Source organism: Cinclus cinclus, chromosome 8 (assembly GCF_963662255.1).
Source record: "Cinclus cinclus chromosome 8, bCinCin1.1, whole genome shotgun sequence".
In the NCBI taxonomy this organism is placed as follows: Eukaryota; Metazoa; Chordata; class Aves; order Passeriformes; family Cinclidae; genus Cinclus; species Cinclus cinclus.
Window position 1 is genome coordinate 1,831,367 of NC_085053.1, and position 27,602 is coordinate 1,858,968.

Here is a 27,602-nt window from a genome sequence, read left to right on the forward strand (position 1 = left end):
TCTCCCTTGCTTTTCCAGTAGCCTAAATTTTAAAAGGACTGGAGGGTTCAAAGCTATGGCTGTATCTCCATAATTTTTAGTCTTTTGGTTTTATGTTTGAAGAAATTGCCTTGTAAAGAAAGAGTGCTTCATGTATTTAAAAACCAAAAACCCAACCAAAACAATAAAAAAAGGAAAAAAACAACCACAAAATAATAATAAAAAATGTTTTAATAGTTAAAAATATAATTACTGGAAGATTTGTAGTGTTTTAGGGAATTGTTTGGCTCTAAGTGACTTTAATTTGTTTCTTTGTGCCTTTTGGCTGTAGTTCTGCATTTACAGATTTTCTTCCATTCTGATGTTATTCCATTAATCGTTTACCCAGTGGTGGTTCTGCATATTTCCATAGAAAATCTACAGACATAATCCTGATCTAGCACTACTTAAATGAACCCCTTTCGGCTGACGTTATGTAAATCATTCTAGATAATAGCAAATCTTCCTTTTCTGTGATTGCTGCCACAATGAAATTCCTGACAAAACTGATCATTGATCTAGTTTTGTTGCAGTCACTTCTTTGTAACATTTGTACCTTGTTTTTTTCACTGGGAATGAACAAGAACAGAGTTGCCAAAGTACTTGTATGGATAAGTTGTGTTTTTAAAGTAGTTCAATTGCTAATTTACCACTTTCCAAAATTTAGATGAATGCTTGAGGACAAATAGCTGAGAGGCTTAAACCTCTTAGAATAGGATGGGAAATATAGAATATATAGGAATATTCTGCTCTGCTGTCATCATCTGAAGGAAAAATCAGTTAGAATCTGAGAAATGTTAACTGATTTTTGCAGAAGGATATAAGAAGTTGATGCCGATTTCTGACAGACGTTCAGCGTGTTCAGACAGTGGTGTGAATGGAACTGATACCAGGAAGTGGGATAGATTTAGGGTTGTAACTTTGGGAATATTCAAGTGTTTTCCAAGTGCATTGATGGTGAATGTGAATGAGGTGATTTAGCTGATGGCCTTTGGCTTTTGAGAACTTTGAAAAGTAAATGGAATAATGTAAAAGGGATTCAGTTTTCAGAGGTTAATCTCATTTGCTGTTTGTTACATTTGTTTATTTTCCTCCCTTTCTCTGCAATCATGACTCCTGGGAATAGTGTTCTTGAGACTGCAGTATGATTTTTGGCAGTTACAAGATGGTTCTCTAAAGCTTGTAAGTAATTCACAACTGCTGGAGGCTGACATAATAGCCAGCCCAGGGTTTAGCTCTGGCAGATGCAGCAAAGGAGCTGTTTCCAAGGTGCTGGTCAGATGTCATCATTGAAAATCATGCCTTGTCTTTTTTTATGGGTTGTTTTATAAATCTCAGTGATGACCTTGCTTTTTCCAAGTTTTTACTGTTACTTCTAGTTTTTCTTGTTCATCAAGAGTGGAAAAGGGGGGAAGGGAATCAAGAAGTAGCTTGAGGTGTTCTTTTCCAGACAGTGCAAGTGTGTGTTTGTTGGGTTTTGGTCTTTTCTCCCTCCCTAAGGCTGCAGTAATACTGACAAACAAAAAGTGGAATTTTGCTTTGCTAAGCACTGAGAATATCTACAGATCTCACAGGTGATAACCTATTCTGGGTGTGGAAGTTGTGCAGGATATCAGGTTTTGGACAGGATCACTGAATAGGAGTGCCAGGATGGTGAGGTTAGCAAGGTCTAGGAATTAGTGCTGGTCAGAGGTGGAATTGGAGAAATTGAGACTAATGAAATCTTGGATGTTCTAGATACTTGTTGGCAATGTCAGAGAAGCCTTTGCCAGACTGGCAGGGCCATCTGGCTTTTGTTATCCACCAGCCAAATGGTGGAAAAGGCACAGGGTTACCTGTGGAACTCATGAGAGCAATGAAGACAAACAAGACTGGTTGAATATTAAGTCTGTTTAAAACCTCTAGTTCAGACTATAGGGCTTTCAGAAGTTTACCCTCAGCTACTAAGCCAATTGATTCTGCCTCCTCTGCCATTTTATGGCCTCTGGTTATAGACAGATCTACTTTGGCACATTGAGCAGGAGAAGAGTGACAACCAAGGCATTGTCACTAATCGTGTGTAATCTTTCTGTTCAAGGCTAAGTAAAACAGGTTTTTAAAGCCTTAAACTGCTCCAGCTTAGATCTGGGGAAAGTCTGTCTAGATCATGTGTTAACCACCGCGAGAGTTAAGAAATTATTTTCAACTTTTTTTCTCCTTTGTAGTTAGAAGACAGTGGAGTGAGGTATGTTTCATAAGTATATTTCTTCCCACAAGATGAAACATTCTGGTTAAGGATGTTATTCTTGGTCACAACACTTTGGTTTAAAAAAGCACAAATCATGGTGTATTGTTTGTGACTATTCCCAGATTGATACCATCTGCAGATTTCATATGTTGATGAGCTTCCTAGAGATAGCTGGGCCCTATCTTCCCAGCAGGATTGAGGAACTGAGTGTTGTCCATGGCTTGGTGCTCCCTCTGTGGAAATCACCAGCCCCAAAATCTGCTCTGTTTAGAAGATGCTTCTCTGCACAGCTGATTGCAGTGACCACAGGCTGTGTCACTTCATGCTGGTGTTCCTCTCCGTGAATATCACATCACTTGAGTGCAATTAGGCTGTAATCCAGATAGAAATTTTATGCCTGCGTGTTTTTCCATGGTGACTGGAGCCTGTATCCTGTTTTACTCAGCTTTCTGGAGAAGTTCCCCTCAGAGTTTACTTGCCTGCCATTTTTGTGGTTGTTCAACATTATACATAAAATTTGACATGAAGTTGAAAATTAAACTCTTGCTGGAGCACATGAAAGAAAAGAAATTTATTGGTTTTATCACGGCCTTTTTTCCTAATAGCTTTTTTTAGTAATTAGTTGTCCTAGGAAATGCTCATCTAATGAAGATGTGCAGGGTATTTGGCCAGTGTTAATAATTAATTACTAAAAATACCCTGAAGATTGGCAGTAATTTGGTCTTTTTAATTAAACCAAATGAGGAGACTGCTGATGGAACCATTCTGTTCAAAGCAGGAGTTTTTTCTGGATGGTTTAAAGTTCCAAACCGTGAAGGGAAGACTGTACTGCTGCATCACAAACCAGAATAATGCCCAATGCTTGCAAAATCCCTTCTTTGCTCAAAAAACATGCAACTGAGCAGAGCATTTAAATCACTGGGCCCTGAGCTTGCATCTTCTGCTGATGTTGGATTCCCCTGCCATTTCCTGTTACACCAGCTTTGTCTACAGCTCATCCTAAACCACTATGTGGTGATTTTTGCCAGGAATACGATGAGGAATGGGCTAAAAAAATCCAGACGGAGAAGTTCCGATGGCACAACTCGCAGTGGCTGGAGATGGTGGAGAGCCGGCAGATGGACGACAGCGAGCAGTACCTGTATGGGGATGATCCCATCGAGCCCTACATCCACGAGGGGGATATTCTGGAGAGACCTGACCTCTTCTATAATGCAGGTAAAGCAGCACCTGTTGGTATCTAGTGCTGGGATTGCCACCTCTGCATTTGCAGTGGGAGCTTGGGCTGGGTCTGACTCAAACCAGCAGGACAGTTCCCGTTTTGTGACACTGGGAGCAGTGCTGATGCTAGCCAGGGATGGGCTTGTCCTCGTTGGGGTTGTTGCCATGGAGTGGCCACCTAGAACAGAGGCTGGACAAGGTTAAGAGAGTAGAAGTGGGTATTTATTAATGGCATTCATTAGACACACCATGGACAGTCAAAAGCCTCCAAGAAGGGCTGGACAGGATGGACAATGGTCAGGAGTTTTTCAGACAATTATAAGTTTGGTCAATTTGCATATCAGGGGTTAATCTTCCAATTACAGCTTCAGGTAATTAAGTCATATTCCCCCAGTTTGCCCCCCCACCCCCAGTTTACTTTTTGTTGATACTTTTCAGGGCCTGAGACAGTAGGGTGTCTCTGAGTTTCAGGCCCAGAGGGATTGTTTTGTCTGAATAAGACATGAAGACAGCAGGTAACACTCTATGTGGAGTTTAGAGTTATACACTAAAGCAGTACAGGATTTGAAAAACATAAACTAAAAGCCCAAGGCATCAGGGTGTTAGTGATGGATTAAGTACTGCATGTCCGTAATTTTAGGAAATATTACAGGTCTGCAGGAATATGAGTAGACCTGTCTCACAGAGCTAATGGACCATGACAGTGGAGTCAAGTAAAGTTGGCCCAGCCTTGTTCTTCCCACCTATTTCTTGTGTCCATAGTTTGTTAGCTCTGTAAACAAAAAGCTTCTCTCGTCCCTGTCAAATTCATAGCTGTGGGATTTATGCTGAATTTTTTTCTGCCTCTTGTGCTAGTTGTGTAATGGGATTTTTGTTGCAGATATTGATGAAAGACTTCAGTTGAGTCAAAGCAGCCTTGTCGATTCCTCAGCAAAGGCCATCATTCCATGACTTCAATCTATCTGTATGATTTTTGCTGTTGTGTATCTAGGATTTAGGGAAGCGTGTGAATCTCTTCTGTAAATGCTGATTTATCTAAACCAGTGTTGCCCAGCTGTACAGGAGGAAGGTTCAAAAAACTTTTGCAGGAGACAATAGTGATATAATTTGCCCAGTGGATAAATGTCTTCATAACTTATTGTAACTGTGAATTGGCTTACCCTCCCAAACTTGTGGGCTTAGATCCTTTTCAAACTCCTGGATGACTGAGTGAATGAATTTTTGCTTTTTTTTAGAATTGCTGGGTTTGAGTCTGTGTTTTTTTATTTTACACATAAGTGTCCGGTCCTCTGCCATGAAGCATGAGTCACAAAATTCTGTGACTCTGGATCCATTTGCAGGATGAGTAATTATAAAAACAAAACCACTAAACCCCATTGTCTTCACTCATAGTTGCTGCAAGAAAGCAATTGTGAAAGATCTCAGTAGCATCTCAAATACTGTTTTCAAAGGGTATCAGAACATAGAGCTTCTTTTTCTTCTGCCACAGCAACTTGCCTCTTTAGTATCATATGTTTTCCCTTCTGGATTTTTTTGTGCTGGAATTGTTACTTGACTGGGAAGGAAGGGTAGAATTCTGGTGATATGTTCTGCAGATGTTCGAAATGTGCTTTCATTTTTAGAGGTAGCTCTTTTTAAAGAGTGATTGTATTCAAAGGGTAGATTCACTTCTTAGATTCATTGTAACAAGTGTCAGTAACTGTGTGCTTCTGCAATTTCCTGGACTTCTACTGTTGAAATGTGGCATCTCAAAAGGGACATAATGTTCCTTTGAAAAGGCTACAGATTAAGGTACTAACTGGAGCGGGGATTTGGGTTTCTGAAGGACACATCATTACTTAGTGAAAAAAAACCCACCAAAAGTACAAACCCTTGTGCAGTCAGAAATGAAATACTTGCGTTTTGTTTGATAGTTTTAGAAGTGATCTACGCTGATGGTTGACACTCACTACAAGTCCCACCTTGACCATAATCATTCTTGAGCTGGCTGATGGCAAGATGGGCTCCTTATTTCATGACAAACTTTGTCTTGGATGGTAATTTAAATCTACATGAAAAATGTGGTAGAATATCTGAAGTTACCTTCCTGAGCTCAGTGTCTCTCTTGCTCTGAAAGTACATAACCTAATTTATGTTGAAATGTGCATAACAACAGATGTCCTTTAACTGTGAAATCACGTTTTCTGCAGCTGATGCTATCCATGTGCTTTCATTTTCCTATGAATTCATGTGAGCCATAACTCTGAGTGTTATGGTTTGACTGTTAACACTCTTGATTGAAGACACTTTAAGTAGTGGTAGCAGTAGCCTCGGTGTTAAAATGTAGTGCTTGCTTTATTAATACAAAGACAGATGTTACTTTTAAGTTTCTCTGCTCTCAAAGAAGAGAACTTTTAACCTAGCCTGACTACTTAAAATGCATAGTCACTTAAATAGATTGCTTTTGATCTGAAGTGCTGCAAGTATAAAAGTGATAATGGTTCTCATTTCAGTTCAGTGGAGCATACAGACCAGAAGGTGTGATAGAAAAATTTGGCACAAGTCATATTAATAAAGGCCATTTCAACTTTCCTTTCACTTCTTTGGACATTTTCTATTTGTGTGGTATCACAGGGCACCCGTGTCCCACTGAACATACTGAGAGACAGGAATATTGATCCCTACCAGATCATTTGCTTGTCAAGTCATACTCCTTCACATACTGTACACACATGTCTGCAATTAGAACATGGCCATGTACAGCAATCTGATGCTGCTAAAATGTGGTCTGATCATGGCTGGCATTTTTCATTTCCAGTATGCTGCCTTGCATTCAGTCACTTTCCCATGAGGTATTATCTTCTAAATGAATCTCTGTAGCACCTCATCAAATGTCTGTTAGAAATCTAGATGTGTCAATTCTATTCCTTTTATCACTTGTCACTATATTATCTTCAAAAAACATCAGGTAAATTCGTAAAGCTCGGGGAGATTTGTTTGAATGCCAGAGTCATCATCTCTAAGCACTTGTGTCTGTAAGTAACTTTCCACTGCTTCCTGCACAGGCAGTTTTAGTAGTTTTGAAACCACAGAGGTTAAGCTAAGTGGCCTGTGACTCCCTGGATCTTATCTCTCTTTCTTTAAAGTGGAATGGCATTTGTAACTTCCTAGTCATTAGGAATCTCTTTCTTCCCTCTCTTAAACTCTTAATGTATCAGTCTGGATGTACCTGTTTCTGCCCTGGTTTTATGGGGATGCTTTCTGCACTTCAGGTCTGGAATTGTTTTGATACAGTAATGGAGACAAACTGATGAAGGGTCTGTTTTAATGAAAGAGTGTGTTTTATCTGATGAGCCCAATACTAATTACCAATAAGAACTGTGCCCTTAATATTGAAAAGAAATGTGTTTTTTGAATGGGAACAGCAAAGAGTTAAGCTGGGCTTTCGTTCAGCTGGGGTCAGTTCGGTGACTTTACTTCAAAGACACTCTCTGGATTTACACTGATGTAACAGAAGGAATACGTTAGCTCCTGATTTTCTTTTCCTCATAAAGCAAGCAGAGACTGTGAAGCCTTTAAGGAATACTTCTGGCTTTACAAATGTCTGCATCGTCGTATACCAGCATTGAAATGCAAAAGAAGCACAAAAAAATCTGTAACCTGTGCTCTTGAGAGGATATCATGTGAAAAGCTTGCCCTTGTTGGAAAAGGCTCTGAGATATTAAAAGATGGGCAAGATAAAAGAAATAGGTTTGAAGTCACTTTCTTGTTTTTCTCAACAAGTTTGAAGAGATACAGTGGTGCAGTGCAGAGTCTGAACAATTAAGACCTATGCTGCTTTTTTATTTTTATGCTTCTGGCCCAGATTAATGATGTACCTTTTTCATTACTTGTTCTCTGGGCTTACTTTGATGGGTAAGACAACATTTGTCTGGAAATAACTTTTATAGGCTTAAGGAAGAAGGGCTAAGAGAATGTTTCTTAGGTACAGCATTTTTCAGGGCAGCAGGCTGAAGCTCCTTGGAGTCCCAGTAAGGATTTTTTTTTTGTACTTGAAGCTGCTGTTTTTCAGTATTACTGTTGATTTTTATTCCTCACAGAAACAAAATATTAAGTTAAATTCCTGGTGAATTACTAAAAGAAAGCAGGACAGGTGGTTTTGCCCACTTGCCCTCAATCCTGCTCCCTTACAAGTCACTGTATTTTGTTTTTCTAGATGGGTTGATAGCCCCTGATGGAGCGGTGAGTCCGGATATCTTCGGGGATTACCAGCTTCAGAATGGAGACCTGGTTGGGCAGCACCCCTTCTCTGGCAAGTAAGTTGCTCCTGGTAAAGAATTCTTATCATCCAGCAATGGCTCTTCAAGTTTCCTTATAGGGCTTCATTTGTAGTGCTCAGTAATTTTTGCCCCCGTAGCAGTAGGAATGATTTACACTGCACAAGCAGGTCTAGTGTGGTGTCGGAATCGCACGTCTGTTTTAACATCCTAACAAGTTGTAATACATCTACAGCTTTCCAAAAGCTGTAGAATAGAACAATAGCACACAACACACCATCTGTTATGACAGCTACTCAAATATTCTTCGGACATTGGGAAACATCTAAAGAGAGGTTTGAGAAGCTGATTACCCAGGTGATGTTTGGTTCCAGTATTCTTAAATTTAAAAGAAGTCTTTCAGCTGCTGTGGGTTTGGAGTTTTTTTGGTGTTTTTCCATTAACCTAAGTGTTCCCGAGGTATTCTTGGTTGGATTCCTGTGGGCCCTTTGAAAATGGGCTATAGGAGCAAAAGGCATCAGCTTTTGCTGATATTCTGGGATATCTTCCTCTGAATTTCCCCTCTGATCAAAGACCCCTCCTTCTCAATGTTGGCAAACTGTTCCAGTTTGAATTTCTGAGTAAACTTCTCCAATCAGTTCAAAACAGAAAAGACTCATTTCCAGGAATGGAATCTTCATAAATCTTGATGCCAGAGTTTAGGAAGTGCCTTTTAAAGCATGAATTCTGTGGACTCATGAGCAGGAAATGGTTCAAACATTTGCTAGTCAAGGTACAACATTCACTTCAACAGGATCCAGCTATCTGGATATGCCCAGCCCTGGGGCTGAAGCTGTTTCTTTCCAAAGGAAGAATGTTATTTTCACCACTAACAACTTCATAAAATATAAGTTATTCACAATATGTACAGCTGAAGCAAAAAAGATTTTCCTCCTTTACTTTGGCTTCTTTTGATTAATCGAAAGTGGTGGACAATTACTTTTTTTGGTTTATTCTACCTGTGATGCTCCAGAAATCTGAACATTGAGTAAGGGTTGGAGTGGTGGTATCATTTTTAAAGGCAGATTAAAATAACAAGATCAGGGAAAAAAAAAAGCAGGATTTGAAATGGATCTTCTAGAATAAAGTAAATATTTGTACTCAGTAAGCATCAAGTTCCTAGTGTGAGTCTGTGTTTGGGAAGAGGATGCTGGTGCCTGTGCTGATCATTTCCAAATGTGCAACCTTTGTTGCAGAGCTTGCAGGTGGGAGAGAAACTGAGGTAAGTGTCAGCTCTGTGCTGCTCTTGGGGTCTCAGTGGGTGACTCACCATTTTTAACTTCAGAATAGACACACAACCCACGAGGTGATGGATTTCTCTGTTCACCAGAACATTGGAGGGTGCTCCCAACAGTCTTCACAAGCCCACCTGGAGGTGTGGGGAAAGGTGTGGAGGGTAGGGCTTGCAGGCTCCTATGTTTTCAGTAAATTTAGAGGAAGCCCGAGTCAAGATACTCTTGTTTTGCCAGAGAGCTTTCAGCTGGAAAACAAAACCATCTTCAGTGTCCCTGTTAAAAGTGAAGGCACATCAGTTAGCCTCAAATTGCAGCCCCTCATCAGGGAGCTCCAATAGTAACTTGCTTTCTAATCTGATTGTATTCCAACTAACATGAATAGCAAAAAGCATCTAGTGTATACCTAATTAAATTAAGTATTTGTAGAATTTTCTTGCATGTTTCAAGGCATTCTGAAGGCTCACCTCAAGAATGAAAGCAGAAAAACTGCAGATTGACCCAATGATCATGGCCTCTGGAAATATTGGCATTTCTCACTAGAATTCTGTTTTCTAGAAGACAGACATTTCAATAGAGTTCTTTCAATATGATTGCTCCATGAACTTATCTGCAGTCCAGACACACAGTCTAATTGGAAACAGTGTGCAGTGCTGCAAATGTTCTGTCTTATTTGTAGCAGAGCAGAAGTGAATTGTTTGATAGAATAGATACTGGCAGCTGAGTGGCGAATCCAACTTTTCACATGTGGGTCATTATGGGCTGGAACTGCTTGGCGCCAGCAGCCAGGATTTCCTGATGCTCAGACCTAATGTAAAATGCATTAGTGCTCCAAGGCATGAGCCATGGAATTGCCAGTCCCATGAGTCTGGAGCTCCCTTCTCCCAATTTGAACTGGTGTTGGAAGGTAAAACCATACGTGCTACAGAGCCTAATTAAAAATAATAGCAGCAAGTCAAGGCGCTTTTTATGTGTTATATAGTGTACATTTCAGCCATACCAAAACATAATTCTAGGGCATTTTTGTGCTTACACTTTAAAGCTAACAAGAACCTTATGTCAAGGATTTATTTTTAACCAGTTCCAGCTTTTAATAAATCAAGATTTTTGTTATAAAAATGGTTCATTTTTCTATTATTAATATTTGAATATATTTTCAGAATCTTTTTTAGCAAGACAGCTGTGAGTTGTGGTTTTCATAGACCATTAGCAAGTAAGTTAATAGTATCATGTTTTGGAAGTTCAGAGTTCAGAGCTAATTATGAGTAGATTCTTGGTTTTGGTCTTTTGTTATACTCTTTATTTATTATACATTTATTTGTTGTGCCTCTTTCTTCTATCTTTGCCTTTTATATTAGGCTTTTCAGTTCTGTAATAGGAGCAGTTTTTGCTAAGCAATGCTGTGGGTTCTGAAGTCTTTTTGTCTTTTAAGAGAGTCTCTTTGCCATTTAAGACCACCCTGTGAATTTTGAGGTAGGTAACAACCCTGAGCTGACTTCTTGCTCCTCAGCCTTGAATAATTTAATCCTTTCTTCCCCTTTCTTCATTCCTATGAGAAAGAACAAGGATATGTTACTTCTTTAATTTCTCTGAGGCTATTTCCTGTCCTTGCAGTAGAGTAGATCAGGATTTCCCCTTGCCTCCCGGAGGGCTGAAAAGGCAGCCAGAAGGTCCCACATTTTTAGTAGCTGCACATCACTGAGAAATTGAGTTCATGTTCAGCTGCCATTGGTGCCCTCAGTGCATTACCAGTGTTTAAGTGTGTTCTGATCACCATCCTGATTTTTGGACCCAAAGAAATGTGTCTGTGAGGAGAGGCTGTCAGGGACCACAATGAAACTCGCACAGTCCTGAAGGATTTTCCCTATAAGTGATGTTTGATAACTCAGCCCACACTACCTGCCATGTGTCCTATTTTTCCTCCAGTTACATTGTGAACTTCCTTGGCTGGGGGATGCAGAGATCCAGGGCACCCTCTGCCATTGCAATTCCATGCTGTTTCATTTGGGAAAATTCAGGGCAATTGGAGCAGCAACTGTATCCAAAGGTGTAGCTGCTGAAGTGGTTGTCTCTCCTGTAATCAGCAGGGGATCACAAGCATCTCTTGTGGAGTCCTGTCCCAGGAGACAGTGGACCTATACACCTAGAGCTGCTGCACAGTCTTAGGAGGGTAGGGAAGTGCTTTTTTGAGGTCAAGCAGAACAGGAGTTAAAGACAGTTCAGTTATGGATAGGCATCTGCACTCACTGGGTTGCCACATTGTGGCTGCTCTCCCCTGTCATTTTCAAGAGGGAAACATGAAGTGAAACATTGGCAGTAAAAAAAATCTGTTGATCTGGGGAATTAGGTGGAGTATCTTAAAGGTTTTTTTTCAAAGACCCTGCCTTCCGTTCATGAGGTGTCTTGGACTTTTCCTTTGAAACCTGGAGTAGTGTTACTCTCAGGAGCTGAGAACGCCACCTCTCGTGATTATGCATTGTGAAGAAAACCGCTGAAGGGAATTGCAAAAGTACCTAGCCCTGAATTCAGTTTGTAGATTTGCTTGCACACTTGCTGTTCTGGACATGTCTACATCCTGATAATTGTTATTTCTGTTACTTGTCATCATGAAGCAGAAGCAGCACAAAAAGTGAGGACCTGGGCAGCTGCCATTTTTCTGACAGTGCCACCCTGAGAAATGCTGTGTTTCTGGGGATCTAACTTGTGTGTTTTGCAGCTTCCATTTATAACTCTTATCCCTGAACTATATTCTTAGTGGAGTTGTACTGTTACCTATGAGGCCTATAAATAGAATTATTTCAGAATGTAACATCCACAGGAGCAGTGATAAAAGTCCATAAACAGCATCTCTTGTTTTCCTCAAAGGTTTGGAGCAGAATGCAGACAGATTGTAAGGTATGTTTTCCATTCAGCAGAAAAGATGTGGCTGAGGAGGTTGTTTTGACAGCTTCTATCCAGGTTTTTTTCATTGGCTAGGAAAAGACTTCTGTGATTAGGTTACCAGCTTCAAATCATCTTACTGTCTTTCAGAAGCAGATGGGCATTAGGCATAGATTTGAAATTTTCGTCTGTTATTAAAAACTACATTCAAGGTTTCTGGTTCTGATAAGGCTTAATATTGAGTGAAAGTTTTATGATTGTGGCAAACAAAAATCCCTCACCTTTGGCTGATGTGATGACAGCTTAGTGTCTGAGCTGTAGGAGATAAAGACCAGCTGAAAGGCATCTTCCAGAATCTATGGTAATTTATCAAATTTTAATCACCTTCTGGAGGCTAATTACTTTCTTAAGACACAAATATAATAGTGATGGCTAAATACCTTGTAATAGAGATACCACAGTATTTTTCTTGCCTTCTGGGGAAGAGGCCACTTTTTAACCCTCCTGGCTACAACTAGGTGACAGTACCAGCTCTGAGTGCAAAAGCCAGTTTTTGGTTAATATCTTCAACAGAGCTCAAATCTTCTCAGTCTGTAGCTTTGAAAAGATTACTAGTTAGGAATGCTAGAGCTGGCCAGACCTTTTTTTTTCCTGAGGAAGTTTTCTCCAGTGCAGGATCCTTTAACCTTGTTATAAAATGCAGCAGAGCTGCCATTGCATAATCCTCATTTTCTCTGAGGCAAGGCCTTTCTGTGTGTGCTGTTCCCAGCACGTGCACTCCCAGCTCTTCCCAAGAGAGATCTGACTGAGGCTTCTTCCCAGGAAGCAGTGAGGTTTGGCATGTCATGCACAACCAGTTTTATGGGGTGACTGCACATCTCTGTCCTTGGTGGAACATCTTTCCTCTTGCCTGGATTTACAGCCTCAAGCTGTAGCTGCATGTCTTTTTTGCCATGGCACGTCATTTTGATATTTTCTGAGCTTGGTGTCTGGAGCCAGGCCCTTGCCTGTGCTGGCCCCAGGGAAGCTGTGGCTGCTGTTGGTAAATTCCAGGGTGCACAGCTGGGCTCTTGTGTCGGGGCTTGATGGAAACAATACCTGGCCACAGGTCCTGGTGCTCCAACACTCTGTGTGACTTGGCTTATCTATAGCTGAGCTAACCATGTGTGATGTCTGCATGTGCTGAAAGTCCACACTGAATGGCAAGAATGCTCATATCTGTGGCCTTTTTTGCACTTGGAAACCCTGATGAAAATCTGGTGGGAGTTTTCAGGGTGGAACAACCTAGAGCTGTAGCCTTTCATTGCCCTTGGTTGCTGCACTGTGGTGTGAATTCCCAGCTGAACAGCTCTCATCTGGGTCAGGTACAGGAACTGCAGCAGGTGCTGGCAAATGTGCACTTGGTGAATGATTATCAAAATGCTTTTAAATGGTTTTACTTGTAACTTAGGTCCTACTTTGACATTTAGAGCTTTATCCCAAATAGATCCTCATCTTCAATTAGATTTGCTAAAGGACTGAAGGAACTGGTGATCTTAGTGACCCTGCCAGGGACTGTCTCATCCATCTTCTACTGTCAGTAAAGTTCAGCACAGTTTATTTCAAAGTTGGAATAATTTCCCTTCCCAGCCTTTGAGGAGGTAAGAACCATCTTGCAGACTGTCTCTGAGGGTGGAAAACCACTCTTAGCAGACAGCAGCAGGGATCAGTGGCAGAACAAAGTGTTCCATGCTCCATTTTAGACAAAAAATGTTCTTATGTGGGGTCTGTGCTGAGAGTACCCACATCTCTTTCCTCTTCATTTGAACAGAGGCAGTAATACTTCCCTGTCTTAGAGGTGGACATACAGTGAATATAAAATCTTTCAATTAATGAAAAAGAAACCTAGAAAGAGTATAAATTACTCTTACAAGGTGATTCTATTTGAACCATATTTTACTGTAGTGATATTTCTTACAGCTCTGTGCAGTACTTCTTCTTTTGCACAATTAAACCTTATTTTAAAAACAAAACCCAACTTAGTTACCTTTGCAATATGTTCAGCAGAGTTGTACTCAGCTTCTGCCATTTGGACACTATTTAATTTGCATTTCCCAGGAGAATCTAATTAGGTTTTATTAGTAAATTGGGCCTATAACCTTGCAGGCAGGTTTTATTAGCTTATCACACATCAGTATTAGCAAATTGTAAATCCCACTGAAACGAATTTGAAAAGGCCTTAAAGAAAAGCCCAGAACCAGTGAAATTCCTGGACACAAGTAAGGGAGTTTATTTTGGTTGGTTTATGTATATTTTTTTTAATCCCACAGAAGCTGTGTTAGTGGCAGCAGAGGTACCTTTTTATCTCATTCTGTTGTCCTAACATGTGCCTACGTGTTCAGCTTTATAGAAATGAAAGGCACTGATTGTTCCTGGGGAACTGGCAGAGAAGTTTTGTTCCTCAGTGCCTATCCTGGTGCTACATACCACTGGAACTGAGCTTTTGTATCTAAAAGAATGTGAGAAGGAAGTGGGAACTGCTGCCTTTTGGAGGGTTTTGGAACAGTCTGGAACAAGCTTATTGAAAGACTTCACTTGAGTGCTTCAGGTTCTGCCTGGATCATGGCCTAAAATGACCCAAAATTCACTGTGAAGTTATTCTCCTTCAGCACTTAAATGTGGCAGTGGTGCTTCCAGAACAGAAAGGCTTTGTTACTAAGAGCTTTTGAATGTGATCTTGAATTTCTTTGTTTCTTACAGTAATTTGTTTCTGCATCAGTACTAAACCTCTCGGTCTTTTTTTTTTTTTTTTTTTTTTTTTTTTTTTTGAGTAAGTGGTCATATTCCTGCTAGCTGTCACTTCATTATTTTTTTTCATACTGTCTTCTCAAAGCCTTTTTTACAGAAATGCTGCAACCTGATAATATAATCCAGTTTAGGAGTCACTAAAAAGTGTCTGACCAATTTCTGCAATGGCAGAACTGGAGCATTTTTGAAGACTGGTCTGATTATTCCAGACAATGAAGGTTTTGCACCACTGAAGGATTAGGGCTCTAATTGAGGAATATCCATGAAAGGACAATATTATTCATATCCAGTATTTAATATATCATAACTTCTGAATGTGCTTGGGTGTTTATTTGTGGTCACTGTGTTCTTAGGATCCGGAGAAGTTCCCATGCAGCTGTCCATGTATCCCCCATACAGCCAATGCCCACAGTCCTTGAAAGCTGATAGCCAAGGTGGGCAGGGAAGCACACTTGAGGGAGGAGAAGGGAAGTTACTCCTGCAGATCAGGTGCCAGAGCTGGAGCAGCAGAAGGGAAGTTACTCCTGCAGATCAGGTGCCAGAGCTGGAGCAGCAGAAGGGAAGTTACTCCTGCAGATCAGGTGCCAGAGCTGGAGCAGCAGAAGGGAAGTTACTCCTGCAGATCAGGTGCCAGAGCTGGAGCAGCAGAAGGGAAGTTACTCCTGCAGATCAGGTGCCAGAGCTGGAGCAGCAGAAGGGAAGTTACTCCTGCAGATCAGGTGCCAGAGATGGAGCAGCAGAAGGGAAGTTACTCCTGCAGATCAGGTGCCAGAGCTGGAGCAGCAGAAGGGAAGTTACTCCTGCAGATCAGGTGCCAGAGATGGAGCAGCAGAAGGGAAGTTACTCCTGCAGATCAGGTGCCAGAGCTGGAGCAGCAGAAGGGAAGTTACTCCTGCAGATCAGGTGCCAGAGCTGGAGCAGCAGAAGGGAAGTTACTCCTGCAGATCAGGTGCCAGAGCTGGAGCAGCAGAAGGGAAGTTACTCCTGCAGATCAGGTGCCAGAGCTGGAGCAGCAGAAGGGAAGTTACTCCTGCAGATCAGGTGCCAGAGATGGAGCAGCAGAAGGGAAGTTACTCCTGCAGATCAGGTGCCAGAGCTGGAGCAGCAGAAGGGAAGTTACTCCTGCAGATCAGGTGCCAGAGATGGAGCAGCAGAAGGGAAGTTTCTCTTGCAGATCAGGTGCCAGAGATGGAGCAGGGCAGGGCTCTCCTGATGGCTCCCACAGTGACCAGACCACACCACCTCACCAAGATGTGTGGTCTGGAGCTGGGAAGGATCAGGTTGCTCTCGTTTCATTTACTGTAAGAGAGGTTTAATTGCTCCCAACAATTGCAGCAGTATGGGAGAGATGAAATAGCTTGCTGGGGAATATTTTCACACAGTTAAAATAGCAGAGTTTTTTTCAGCAAGTTGCAGATGCCATTTGGGAAGAGAATAAGTACTGAGGTTTTAATGCACTTCAGCTCTTTCAGAATACAGGATACTTGGGCCTCTTTCAGTTGCAGCCACTTCTTATACATTTTTAGTTGTTTTTTATTTTATTATGTTCCACCTGCAGTTGGCCTCGTTTAACCATCATGGTTTAGGTGGCTATTAAGAATTTTTAAAGAATGCCCAAATGCTGGAGCGGTGAGCTCAAGTACTTTGGAATGTCTTACCAAAAAATCCCCCAGACCTGGGTCTGTCTCTTCTGAAATGTAACATTAATTAATTCCCACGTTCTGTCTGCTGCTCAGTCCCTCCAGATGTGCTACTAGGAATAGACTGGCTCCCTGGTTACAAGCCATCTGGGCTCTGTAAACTGATTTGCACTTATATTAAACAATAAGTGAACAGAATGCGGAAGAGTTATTAAGGCAAATGTACATTGCTTATAAATCTCAAAGTAAAATATTAAAATGTAGTAAAGGGGAATGGAATGTGCAAATGAAGACCTGCTTGTTTTTAATGAGTTTAGCTGTGACCTTCTCGATTTCAACCAAAAGAAAAGAATTTTTATTTTTCTCTTTAAAAATAAAAAAAAGAAAAAGAAACTATAAAACTGCTTACAGAAGTATCTGAGACAAAAACAAGGAAATATAATGTTCTAAACTTGACTGGTCCAAACCACTCAAGCTGCTGTGACAGCTCATAAAACTGAGAGTAGTTTTTAACTGGACTCTGTTTTACATTGCCAGAGTGAATTTTCCTTGCAGGAAGTAGCCAGAAGGTTTATTTAGTTTCCAGACTGCTGCTTTGATCTTTCCATTCTGTCACTTCTCAGGTTACATAGCCCTTTTTCACTGCAGTAAATCTGCAACAGTTAATGAGAATAAAATTTCCTCCTTCTCACTGATCACATGCTGTTAAATGCCAAACCACAGCCAGCAGCATATTTGCAGAATTCGGCTGCACTGTACAAAAACAGCACAATCAGTTTAATCTTGTTGGTTTTGTAATTCATTTTATTGAGCTTTCCTTTTTCAAGTGACCTATTTTATCAAGACAAGTGGTTGCAAGGCCAGATCTGGAAGAAAGATTTAAAACTGTAATAAAGTGAAGGGTGTTTTGTGTGCTGGGTTTAAGCGTGCTCACAGAGTTCAAAATTAAACTTAAAATGAGGAGTTTCAAAAAGGCCCATATATCACTGGGATATTTCTTGTGGTTATTATCTGAACTGAACATGTGCTCTGAACCAGTCTCTAGCATAAAAATTAATACATCAAATTAAGTTATTTGCCAAATACTTAAAATTGTTTTGATTCAAAAAATTTATTCTGATTCTGTGTTTATCAGCCTCACCCATCCAGCTCCAAAGACTGACCCACCCTTTTCCCTCTGGAAAACTAAGATGATGGTTTTTTAACTCTTGAGATCTAAAAAAAAAAAATAAATAAATAAATAAATTGGCTAACAGAGTTTATTTGCCTTTGGGGTTTTAAGCTTTTTAAATTTTATTTTGTCCAATACTCCCCGATCAACCTTTTTGGTCTGGAAACATTTGATTTTTCATTTGTTTAAGTTGAGTTTTTTATATAATAGTGCTACTCCAAGATATAAATCTCCAAGAACACATTCCTTGTCTGTATTTGTATCTCCCTTGTTTCCTGATATATCCAGTGTTAAGAAAAAAAAAGTTGGTTAGAGACACTGGGATTTATTTTCTTCTTGATTTTCAGTAAAATCATTGCTGATTTGGAATAGACCTTGACAAGATTTCACTAGGGCTGTGTGCTGATAGATAAAAGTGTTTGAAATCGGGACAATCATCTGTGGTGGTAAAAAAAATATTTAAAGTTTCTTCATCAGTAATAACACTGCAACTCCATTTGCTGTGTGTGCTCGAGCAAGCACTGCAAATCCCCCAGCAATGTTAACTTTCAGAAAAGGCTTTGAAAGCTTTTATTGGCTACAGCTGGAAGTCAGAGCAGAACAGATTTCTTGATTCTCCCTCCTTCCTTCCCTCCCTCCCTCCTGCATCTGGATTCTCATCCACAGCGTGCTGCCCTGCAGACAGCACGATGTCACCAGTGCCCTGTGGCCTTGGCTTCTCCAGGCTTTGGTGCACAGCAGGGAACTTTTGTCCCCATTTGTGTAGAATGAAGGACAGAACTGAGTGACTGTGCTTGGGCCTGGGGAGTTTGTATAAACATGTAAAGGGAAAATTATCCACCAGAAAGCTGCATTTTTGCTTCAGCTGCTCATCTCTGAGTACATTGTCAGTGACCTGCTCCAGCACAGGCAGCAAAAAACACTTCTGTGTGGAAATAGGAAGACTAGTGGAAGTTGGAGCAGATCCTGCTCTGGTCAGTGACACCAGTCATCTCTGTGAAACTTCAGCATCTTATTTTGCTCAGGCAGTTGCCTGAAGCTTTCTGTACCCAGCCTAAGACTGAGCTTGCTGGAGACAATTAAAGAGAGGCGTGAAAGCTTCTCAAGCCAGGCCTATCCCTAGTTCACATTAAGGCAATGTACTCTTCAGTTTGTGGAGCTGACACATACACTTTGGACTGTGCAAGGAGAGAGGAGGGGGAAAGGACATCTTGCTTTTTATTGCCTGTTCCTCGGGGCCTTTTTTATTTGTTTTAGTTCTTAATTAATTCTTAAGAAATGGATGTATCTAATCAGTGGGTTTGGACAGTTGTTGAGCCAAGAGCACAGGAGATGTTTCTGTCAGGCTTATAATGGAAAGCCAGAGCTCTTGATTTCCGTTCCAGCTCTGTCTGTGCACTTGACCTTTTAAGAAATCCTGTAGAGTGGCTGAGACCCTCCCTGTCCGTGTGGCAGAGCTGAGAGCCTGACTGCAGGACTTCTGCAGGAGCTCTCCCCATGCCCTTCAAAGGAACAACGTGGCTGCATGAAACAACTGCAGCCTGGGAGCTGCTGTTTTGCCCCCTGGCTCTGTTGGGGATTGGTTGCTTTTCTAGCAGAGCAGAAATAATTTATTTTTTTTTCCTAAAGGGTTTTACAGAATAAGCAAAAGTCTTTTCTGTCTATGTCAGTCTAATTTGAGTCTTCTCATTACTGTAGTTTGTCATTTGGTTGTCTTTAATGTCTGGGGTGTTTTCCAATACTCCAGTGGGAAGCTGAGGTCATGGAGAAAAGAAGCAACTTGTCCAGGATCACACAGCAGGTAACTGACAGAGCAAGAAACTTGAGGCCAAATTCCAGGCTGTGTTTGCAGAGCAGGGATGGCAGGAGCTACAGCTTTCAAGCAAGCCTTTGCACTGAATTTGGCTAAGCAAGATCATTCGTTTTTGGTTCAGTGCTTTCATACTATTCAGTTGGGATTTTTTTTTTTTTTTTTAATGCTGCTGTCCCCCGGTGAATTTTGGTGTGGTTATTGATTGGTGCATAGCTGGAGCCTGACACAGAAGACACAGTGCTCATTTCTCTACCATTGTCAGCTTTCCATTTGTTTGTAATTAAATGGGAGAAACAGCAGTATTGTGCTGAGATACAACTGGGCAACAAGTCCAGAAGCAATTGGAAACTTTAAGTCATTAAGTACACTGAAGAAAGCTGGATCACATGGAAGGAGAGACATGATCATATCCATAAAAGCTGTATTATGATGCACAGGGGAGCTAAAGTATTATTGCACAGGTTCATTTGAATTTTTTCTGTCTTGTGAGCAGATGAAATATTACTGTTTAAGGGACATCAACATTTAATACTAATGTTGAGATGCACTCGAGTGATTGTGCAGTGGGTACAGTCACAGACACTGCCACAAAACTTCCCTCCCACTTGAGCCTGAGGAATAGAAAACATGAAAAAGAAAAAGCTTCACAGACAGGGGAAAAACTTGGGGTCATGAGAGGCAGAATTTAGGAGACTTGTGGTTTACAGTTTAACGTCATTACCAGTAGTGGGAGAATCTACAATTACAAGACATTGTATAAAGAAACATTGTTTTTTTCCGAAGGCTTCTCAGTTGTATGGAGTTTCCCCATAACCAGTGTTTTGTGCTCTTGCTCTGAAGGACATAAATTTATGGTCAGTGAAGGCAAACCAGAGGTAACTGGCTTGTAGGAGGAAATGGGATCATCATCTAAATCCCTGGACTTAAAGCAAGGGTAAAATGAACAGGCCTGTGCCCCTTTCTGATGCTCTTTGCCCTGCCATGGCTGGTGTTGGGAGAATGGGGTCCAGCTGCCAGGGAATACCAGCAGAAAGGCCACAGAGTCCCTGGCTGCAGAGGCTCTGAGCCTTGTTCCAGTGTGATGGTTCCTTGGTACCTGCAGGGGATTAGCTAAATGTGTCATACCTGGAGACAAATGAAGAAGCCGGAGGTCTGTGTGTGTTCTGTGGAATTCAAAACCACTTCCCACCTGCTGTGCTTGGATGCACACCGTGCCTTAATCCCTGCTTGTGCAATGGGTCAGGGCCTGGATGCCCCCAGCTCCCCCTCTCTTCCCATGCATGGTCTCTGTGCAGAGGAAACCTAGGGAGGGAGAGAGCTGCAGCATTCACCAGCCAGTCTGCTAATTGGGCTGGCAGGGCTAAGCATCCTGTGTGTGATTATACTGCCCTGCACTGCAGTCCTTGTCTCAGAGCAGCACTCATCAACGCTTCAGGAGCAAACAAAAACACCAAGATGAGTGTCTTAATTTAAAAATACGGCCTTTGCTGCTGGCAAACCTGTGTGTGTCTTATTAGCAAGTGTTGTAATCAGTGAGCTGCATCTCATTTGCACAGGTTATAATGCTGTGCTTGTCTTGGGATTAGAGACTGGTGTGCCACTCCTGTGGCTCTGGCACCTCCTGAGGGAAAAGTACAGTTTCAGTATTCATCTGAACATGATCTGTTCTGTCTGTTATACACAGAGATGTGATCCAGCATTCTGGAATACAGGGGTTCGTAGCATGAGAGTTTATAAGGGAATACAGGATGGGAACTGTATTGTCACACCTGAGTAGATCTGTGGAAGAGAAAAATTAGGACTTTACATGATGTGTGGCTGAAATTCTGAACACCTGCCTGGGCTGAAGTGGGGACAGCTTGGGAGTGAAGACTGATTTTTAGAAACAATAAAAGCCAGTGTATAGAGGGAGAAGGTACAGAGGAACCAGTGGGACTGCTGTGAACTGTACTGATACCAGGCTTCTGAAAGATGCTCAGAACCCCTCTGGTTCTAACCCCTTTCTCTGATCCTCAGGAGGAGTTTTGAAAAGCTGCAGGTGTGATCAGAGGTACCCTGTGTGTCAACAGAGGCTGCCTGTTTACACTGCCTGTAAACCCTCCTAGCAGCTCACTGGAGCATGTGGAGAACTTTGGGTGTGAGTCCTTCATTAGGACTTGGCAGGGTTGCTGATGAGTTGAGAGTTGCAAGCAGTGTTTGGTTGGTCTTAGCAAGGTCAGAGGATGTACATAATTTAAAATCTACAGATTTTTTTCCAAATAGATATTGTTTTTAATAAACTTATAAATCTTGCATCCCTGCTGTGTAGCTGAGAGCCTCTGAGACATGAGGGCTTGTTGATGCAGAGTAAGGAGGGAGGATTGACAGGGTTTTAGAAAAAGTTTAAAGAATTAGAGATGAAATTTTGGATCTGGTGGAAGCAGTCATTTTCAGAGGGCAGTGATTCCGGGGTGCTTTAATTTTGGGCAGAAACGTATGAAACTTTGGCCCTGAAGTGTGAGCTCCTAAACTGGAATTTCACCCTCAAAGGCTTTCCAGGGCCACTGTCACCTACACAGGCAGTGACAGTCTCTTACAACTCACTCGATGTGTGCCAAACTGCTTCATACCTGTTTCCCAGGCAGTGTTTCCTGCTGGGATCACTCCAAGATCCATGGATCCTACTGGGGGGCTTTCATTTGGATTTCAGGTGTTTACTTTTGACCAAGAATCTCCCCAGTAATGCTGGACTTGGCTTTCTGAGGCCCTGCTTATGCTGGAGAAATTAATACCTGGAAATCAGGCTGTGGTTTGAGAGCCCCTGTCTGCAGCAGCACTGGTCCCAGTGTGAGCACTGGTGTTCACAGGACAGGGCGGGGGTGTGCAGCATCAGGGCAGGTCTGGGGTCACTCTGCACCCAGGTGTTAATCACCAGCCCAGGCTCACCAGCCTCTCCTGATACCCTGGGGAGCAGCACAGACACCTGGAGGGGAACCCCAGCAGAGGATTCCCTGTGGAATGCTCCCTGTGGGGGCCTGCTGAGCCTTCCTCACATCCCACAAAGCCTGTCTAGTTCAGAAGGATTTTGTGGATGCAGCAGGATGCTGGCTGCCATTTCCTGGTGGGAGAGAGGACACAACTGGTCTTCACATCTTGAATTTTGTCAGGGCACCTAAGATCCTACATGAGTATATTAATTTGGATGCTCTGAATCAGAGCAAGCATCAGTAAGCAGGGCTGTTAAGAAATCTCTCCTCACTCATGCACATCAGGAACATTTTCCTCTTCGGCATGTGTTACTCAGTTCCCTAGCAGTACAAGCAAATTGGAAAGTTCAGCTGTCATTTGGGGAAGGTCATAGATCACACTAGCAGCCTGAGTAATCCAAGAGGTTTTAAGTATCACAGCATTTAGTTTAAAGTGAAATTTGCTCTGACAGGGGCTGGCAGACCAATAGGAAAAAGAAATATTTGTGCTTGGAGAAGTGCATGTGTAGAGACCTTGAGTATAACTGATGGCTGGAAGTGATTTCAGTTTAAAAAAAACAAATCATTAAGAGAGTGCATAGGGGTAAAATACACAGTTCATATTTTAAAGGGTCTCAAAATGAACCAGCAACTGAGGTTAGCAGTACATAGTAATTAGCTGGGCTGTTCACTGTTTAACTCCATGAGCCCCAGGCGTGGGGCTGAGCTTTGCACAAGAGCACAGTTGTGCTGTGCCAGGGCGCTCGGTGCGTCACCGTGACACGGAGCTGCCTGCAGTGACCTGCAGGTTGAGGCAGCAGCCTGAGCCACGGCTCAGTGTCTGAGGGTGCTGTGGTGCTCTGTGATCCGTATCCACTCCACAGCTGCAGGGGTGCATGCACTTTTGGCTGCCCAGTTACGTAGCAGTGAGCACTGGGGGGAAAAAATACTCAGGAGTGAGTATTGTTGCCCAATGGATAATTATGAGTCCCTAATTTAGGCTTGGTGCTTGCTCTGCTGAGCACCGAGTTTCCTGGTAGATGCTGTAGAATAAAGCCAACAGCACATTTTTCATAGGAGCAAGTCTTGAGGTTGATTGCTGGTATATATCTGAGCACACATGGCACAGATCATGATCTCAGGCCAGTCGTTATCCAGCAAGTGTTTACAGCCGCGGAACTGCCATCTCTGCTGGCTCTCCCCATCTGCTGTTCTTGGCAGAAGGAGCAGGGATTCATCAGGCCTTGTTTTGAAATCCATCTTCACCTTGGTGGGTTATGCCCCTGGCCTGGCAGCCTCGGGAGCGAGCCAGGCTCCGGTCTCCAGGCACGTGTTGGCTCTGTGGTTGTCCTACCGCTGCGTCACCTCCTGGGCTCAGGACCCTTCCCTTCAGCTCCGTGCTGCAGGCTGCCAGTGCAAACAATCCAACAGGCAAAGCTGGTATGCTTCAAGAGCACCAACGTGGAAAAATGAAGCTGGTTTTTTTTTTTTTTTTTTCCAAGCATGGTCAAGACTTAATTTACTTCGGGGAAATATTTAGATAGGAGAAAGTAGTGATTTGATCAAGGTGCTTTAATGTGATTTTCTGTTTTCTTTTTTTCTTGACTGTCCAAAGCAGTTATCAGCTGATCCATCTCTTCCAGTTTTCTTCAGGTCACTAACATATGTCTGAACCATTTGGAAATAACTGATACTCCTCAAAATTTAAACTCTAGGGATCTTTGCCTAATTACTTACACATTTATAAAAAAAATTAAAAACTGATTTGTTGAGAATGTGATTGGAACCATGTTTTCTCTGCTCTTGTTATCAGTTTAAATACATTTTGAAGTTCTTTGAATGAGGATTACTGAGCTGGAAGTGGCTGGAAGAGCTCAGCCTGCGGGGATAGAGGCCCATTGCCACCGCGTGGCTCAGGATGTTATTACACCTCATCCCCAAAAGGCTGTGCTGGTTTAGCTTGGGGTGTGTGAAGGGGTTCAGGACAGGTTTCAGGCTCCTGTTTTTGTTGTGTCCCTCTTTGCCACAGGAAGCCTGAGGGCGACACTGCTGTGAGCCTGGGTGTGGTTGCTGTGAGCTTGACTTGCAGTCAGTCAGCAGCCCTGGGCACCCACAGCCTCCTCACTCACCTGAGTATCATTCCAGAAGGAGCTTTGTAGAAATTCTACCCTATTCTACCACACTTGCTCTAAAAACAACTTATCCAGAGCTAGCATTGTTACAGTCACAGAAAACATCATGGAAATACAAACACAGAAAAGCATTTTCTCTTAAAAGAGTTCTTTATTATAAATCAACTGTAGATGGAGGAAAGTAATGAAATTCCTGAGCTTAAAGGTAGCCTTAAATGGTCCTGCTTGTCTGCAGTGTAATGTGTCTGGTGTCATTGGGAATTTGTAAAAGCACAAGAGAACTGGATCCTGCACTTCCAATTTCCACTGTGCCTTCTTTTGGTACATTGTTAACTCGTGGCACTGACAGTACTGAAGGAACCCTTAAGGAATTGGCATTGGTTGATAGAAGTTTGTTAACTGGTTTGTTTTCTGAACTGCTGAACAAACTGGTCAGCTTCATGCTTGTCCTTGTGGGCTTGTTCTCAAGAGCTTGGGCCTGCTAGGGAGACACTGCAGCCAAGGGCAGCCTGAGTGAGGGAGGTCTGTCTGTCTGTCAGTCAATCCCTTTGCACACTGCAAATTATTGACACAGGAGAGGCAGGGACTGGCTAAGGTGAGTGCTCAGTTTGGGGTTTCTGGAGATGAGAGATAAGCACAAAGTAACAGGATTTCTCTTAATCCCTTCTTTCAGAAGTCTTTCAAAGCTTCAGGCCCGATAATGAGAAAGCTGTTGTTTGCCAGGTACAAAGGAGGCATCTGGGGAGGTGCCTCAGAGGTCACCAGCTCATTTCCTAACAGGCTTGAAAAAGGGTAAGAGGACTTTGGAGTGGATACAGGAAGGAATGGGTGGCCCGAGGAATACTTTCACAGAGCTTTGCACCACTGCAGGATATACCAGGGCCACTGTCCTTCTCTCTGCTGTGCTGAAGGGCTGAGCAGCCTGCAAGGTGGGGCTGATGGCTCTGTGCAGGAGTTAGGAGATGGGTGTTGCCAATTCAGATATGCATGGGCAGATGTGGAAATGGAAAACACTTTCAGGACACAGCATTTCCTAAGATACCTCCAAGTAAAACAGTGATATTTTTTCTCTGCAGCTTGGCTATTGATTGTCCCTTCCATCTCAGAGGACAAATCTCAGCCTCAGACCCTCTACTTTCCTCTATCAGGATATCCCTGAGTGAACTCAATTTCTGAGAAACCAGGCATTAGGGATCCTTTTCTAGGACCTCACTGAGAGACAATCCAAGCAAAGTGCCTTTGTGAGGACAGTGATGGACATGGTGTTCCCCCCCCCCCGCCCCCGCCATGCAGCTGAGCCCTTCTAGCCCAACCAATTCAGCAGTGCCAGCTCCTTGCAGAGCCAGGGCCTGGGGCCCACCCATTGTACATCTTCTGCAGGGGTCATTCTTTCCCAGCCTTGACTGTTGCATAACCCATGTTCCATACAGATAATTGGCAGTAATGAGCTTCAGCTTTTCCCCACTCCAAAAGCACTTTGGTTCTTTGTGTTTTTACAGTCTTCAGAGGGGAAGTTCAGCTCCTTTCAATGCATCTTTAGTCAGACAATAAATCAGGATCCTTTTCCATTTGTCCCCCTACTGAAGTGGAAGCTAAGAAGTGACATAGCTATGAATAGGCAGTAATCCAGTGTCTTAGGCAATGCTCGTTTTTCCTCTACCTCCTGCAGGAGCTATTGTTGAGCATGAAATATGTGCCACTTTTCCCTATGCAGTTCTTGTGTTTTAGTATCTGACTCAATGTTGTGGGACTTTTTAGGTGTAAAAGATGCTGTTTTGCATGAAAAAATAATTATTCTGTCTCATTAGCATGTAGCTTTTCAGTATGTGATTAATTCCTTCTGCCATTTGGCTGCTGGTCTTGTATCCCACCAGAAGCACCGTCTTTTACCAGGTATTCTCACTTTAAGCTGGTGTTCTCCATGCACCTCAGAAATGCACTGAAGGCAGGGAATGGCACTCCTCAGATGTGCTATGTAGGGCAGGGTTACAACAGGTTTTGCCACAAGCCTGAAGGACAGGGTAACTTCAATGTACAGAGGGAGACACTGAGTCATGGAGGTAAAGTGCTTGGCCAGTAAATCTGTGAAAGCAGGGAAGAGAAGACTTTGGCTCTCCTGGGACTCCTCTTGGACCTGAAAGCCTTTCCCTGATTGGATTTGCATTGGTGTCTCTGCACCATTTCTTTTCCCACCAAGGAAGTGGTATCCAGAAAGGGAACATGGCTGGCAAAGTCTCCTCACAAAACCATCTCTGTGGCAGTGACACCTCAGGATTTCAGCTTGTATGTTCTTCATCTGTTTGTAAGCCTGCAGTTCTTTAGTGTAGCACTCTGAGCTCCATATACAGTGCTAGCTGCTGTTCTCCTGTTTTGGTCAGACACAACAATTCCTCTCTAGGCCTGGGATCAAGGACACCTCAGTGCCTCAGGACCTGAGAGATGGAAACAAAAGTGAGTTTTGTCAGGGAGCAAACTTGGGGTAAAATGACTTCATTACCTGAAGCTGTAAGTGGAAGATTAACCCCCAATATGCAAATGCACCAAGTTTATAAAAGTGTGAAAACTTGCAACCCATTGTCCATTTTTTTGGGTGTAGCCTCTGAAGGGGATTTGTCTGCCCAAAATGTACCTGAAGTCCCTTCAATAAATATAACCGCTTTTTATTCCCTTAATTTTGTCTGGCCTCTGTTTTTAGGTAAGCCCCAGAAGGTATCAGCGGGAGAAGCTGGAGCCACCAGCACCGGTGTCCCTCCCACACCATACAAAGCCCTCAGTTCTCTCTGTCGTTCTTGCAGCATTGGAGCGGATGGGTTCGGGCAGGGCGCGGGGGTTCCCGGGCGCCCGGTGACGGCGTACGGCTACCGGCCGGACGAGCCCTTCTACTACAGCTACGGAGCACGGTGAGCCCGGCCAGCAGCACCCCTGCCCTGCTCCTGCACGACTGCACCACCACGGCTCCAGCTCTCTGTATCCTTTGGCATGTGTAGCTCCACAGAAATTTAGCCTTTCTGGGTCCGGTGTGTTAGTGACGGTGTTTACTCCTTGGTTGCTCTTTGTTGTTACTATTTTTGTACAGTAAGTGCGACTTGAAAGAGGGAATTGGAAACTACTGGACTGGAAAGTGTCGCATTATGTATATTAAGCTACTAATTTAATTTCTATTAAATATAAAAACCTGTGTGGTCAGCAGTGGTGGATGTGTTTCTAAGCAGTGTTTTGTGTGTTTTACAAGGCACTTAAG

At 42.7% G+C, this 27,602-nt stretch overlaps 1 protein-coding gene across 3 annotated transcripts in view; it reads left to right on the forward strand.

Annotated features, from left to right (window-relative positions):
* KIFAP3 (kinesin associated protein 3) overlaps positions 1-27,368 on the forward strand; it is a 67,631-nt gene extending 40,263 nt beyond the window's left edge. For all 3 annotated transcript variants that reach the window (XM_062497223.1, XM_062497222.1, XM_062497224.1), the window contains 3 exons: positions 3,274-3,463; positions 7,662-7,761; positions 27,157-27,368. In XM_062497223.1, coding sequence (XP_062353207.1) covers positions 3,274-3,463; positions 7,662-7,761; positions 27,157-27,265 — 399 coding nt within the window. In that variant the 3' untranslated portion in view covers positions 27,266-27,368. The remainder of the gene's footprint in view (positions 1-3,273; positions 3,464-7,661; positions 7,762-27,156) is intronic.
* Positions 27,369-27,602: the final 234 nt, after the last annotated feature.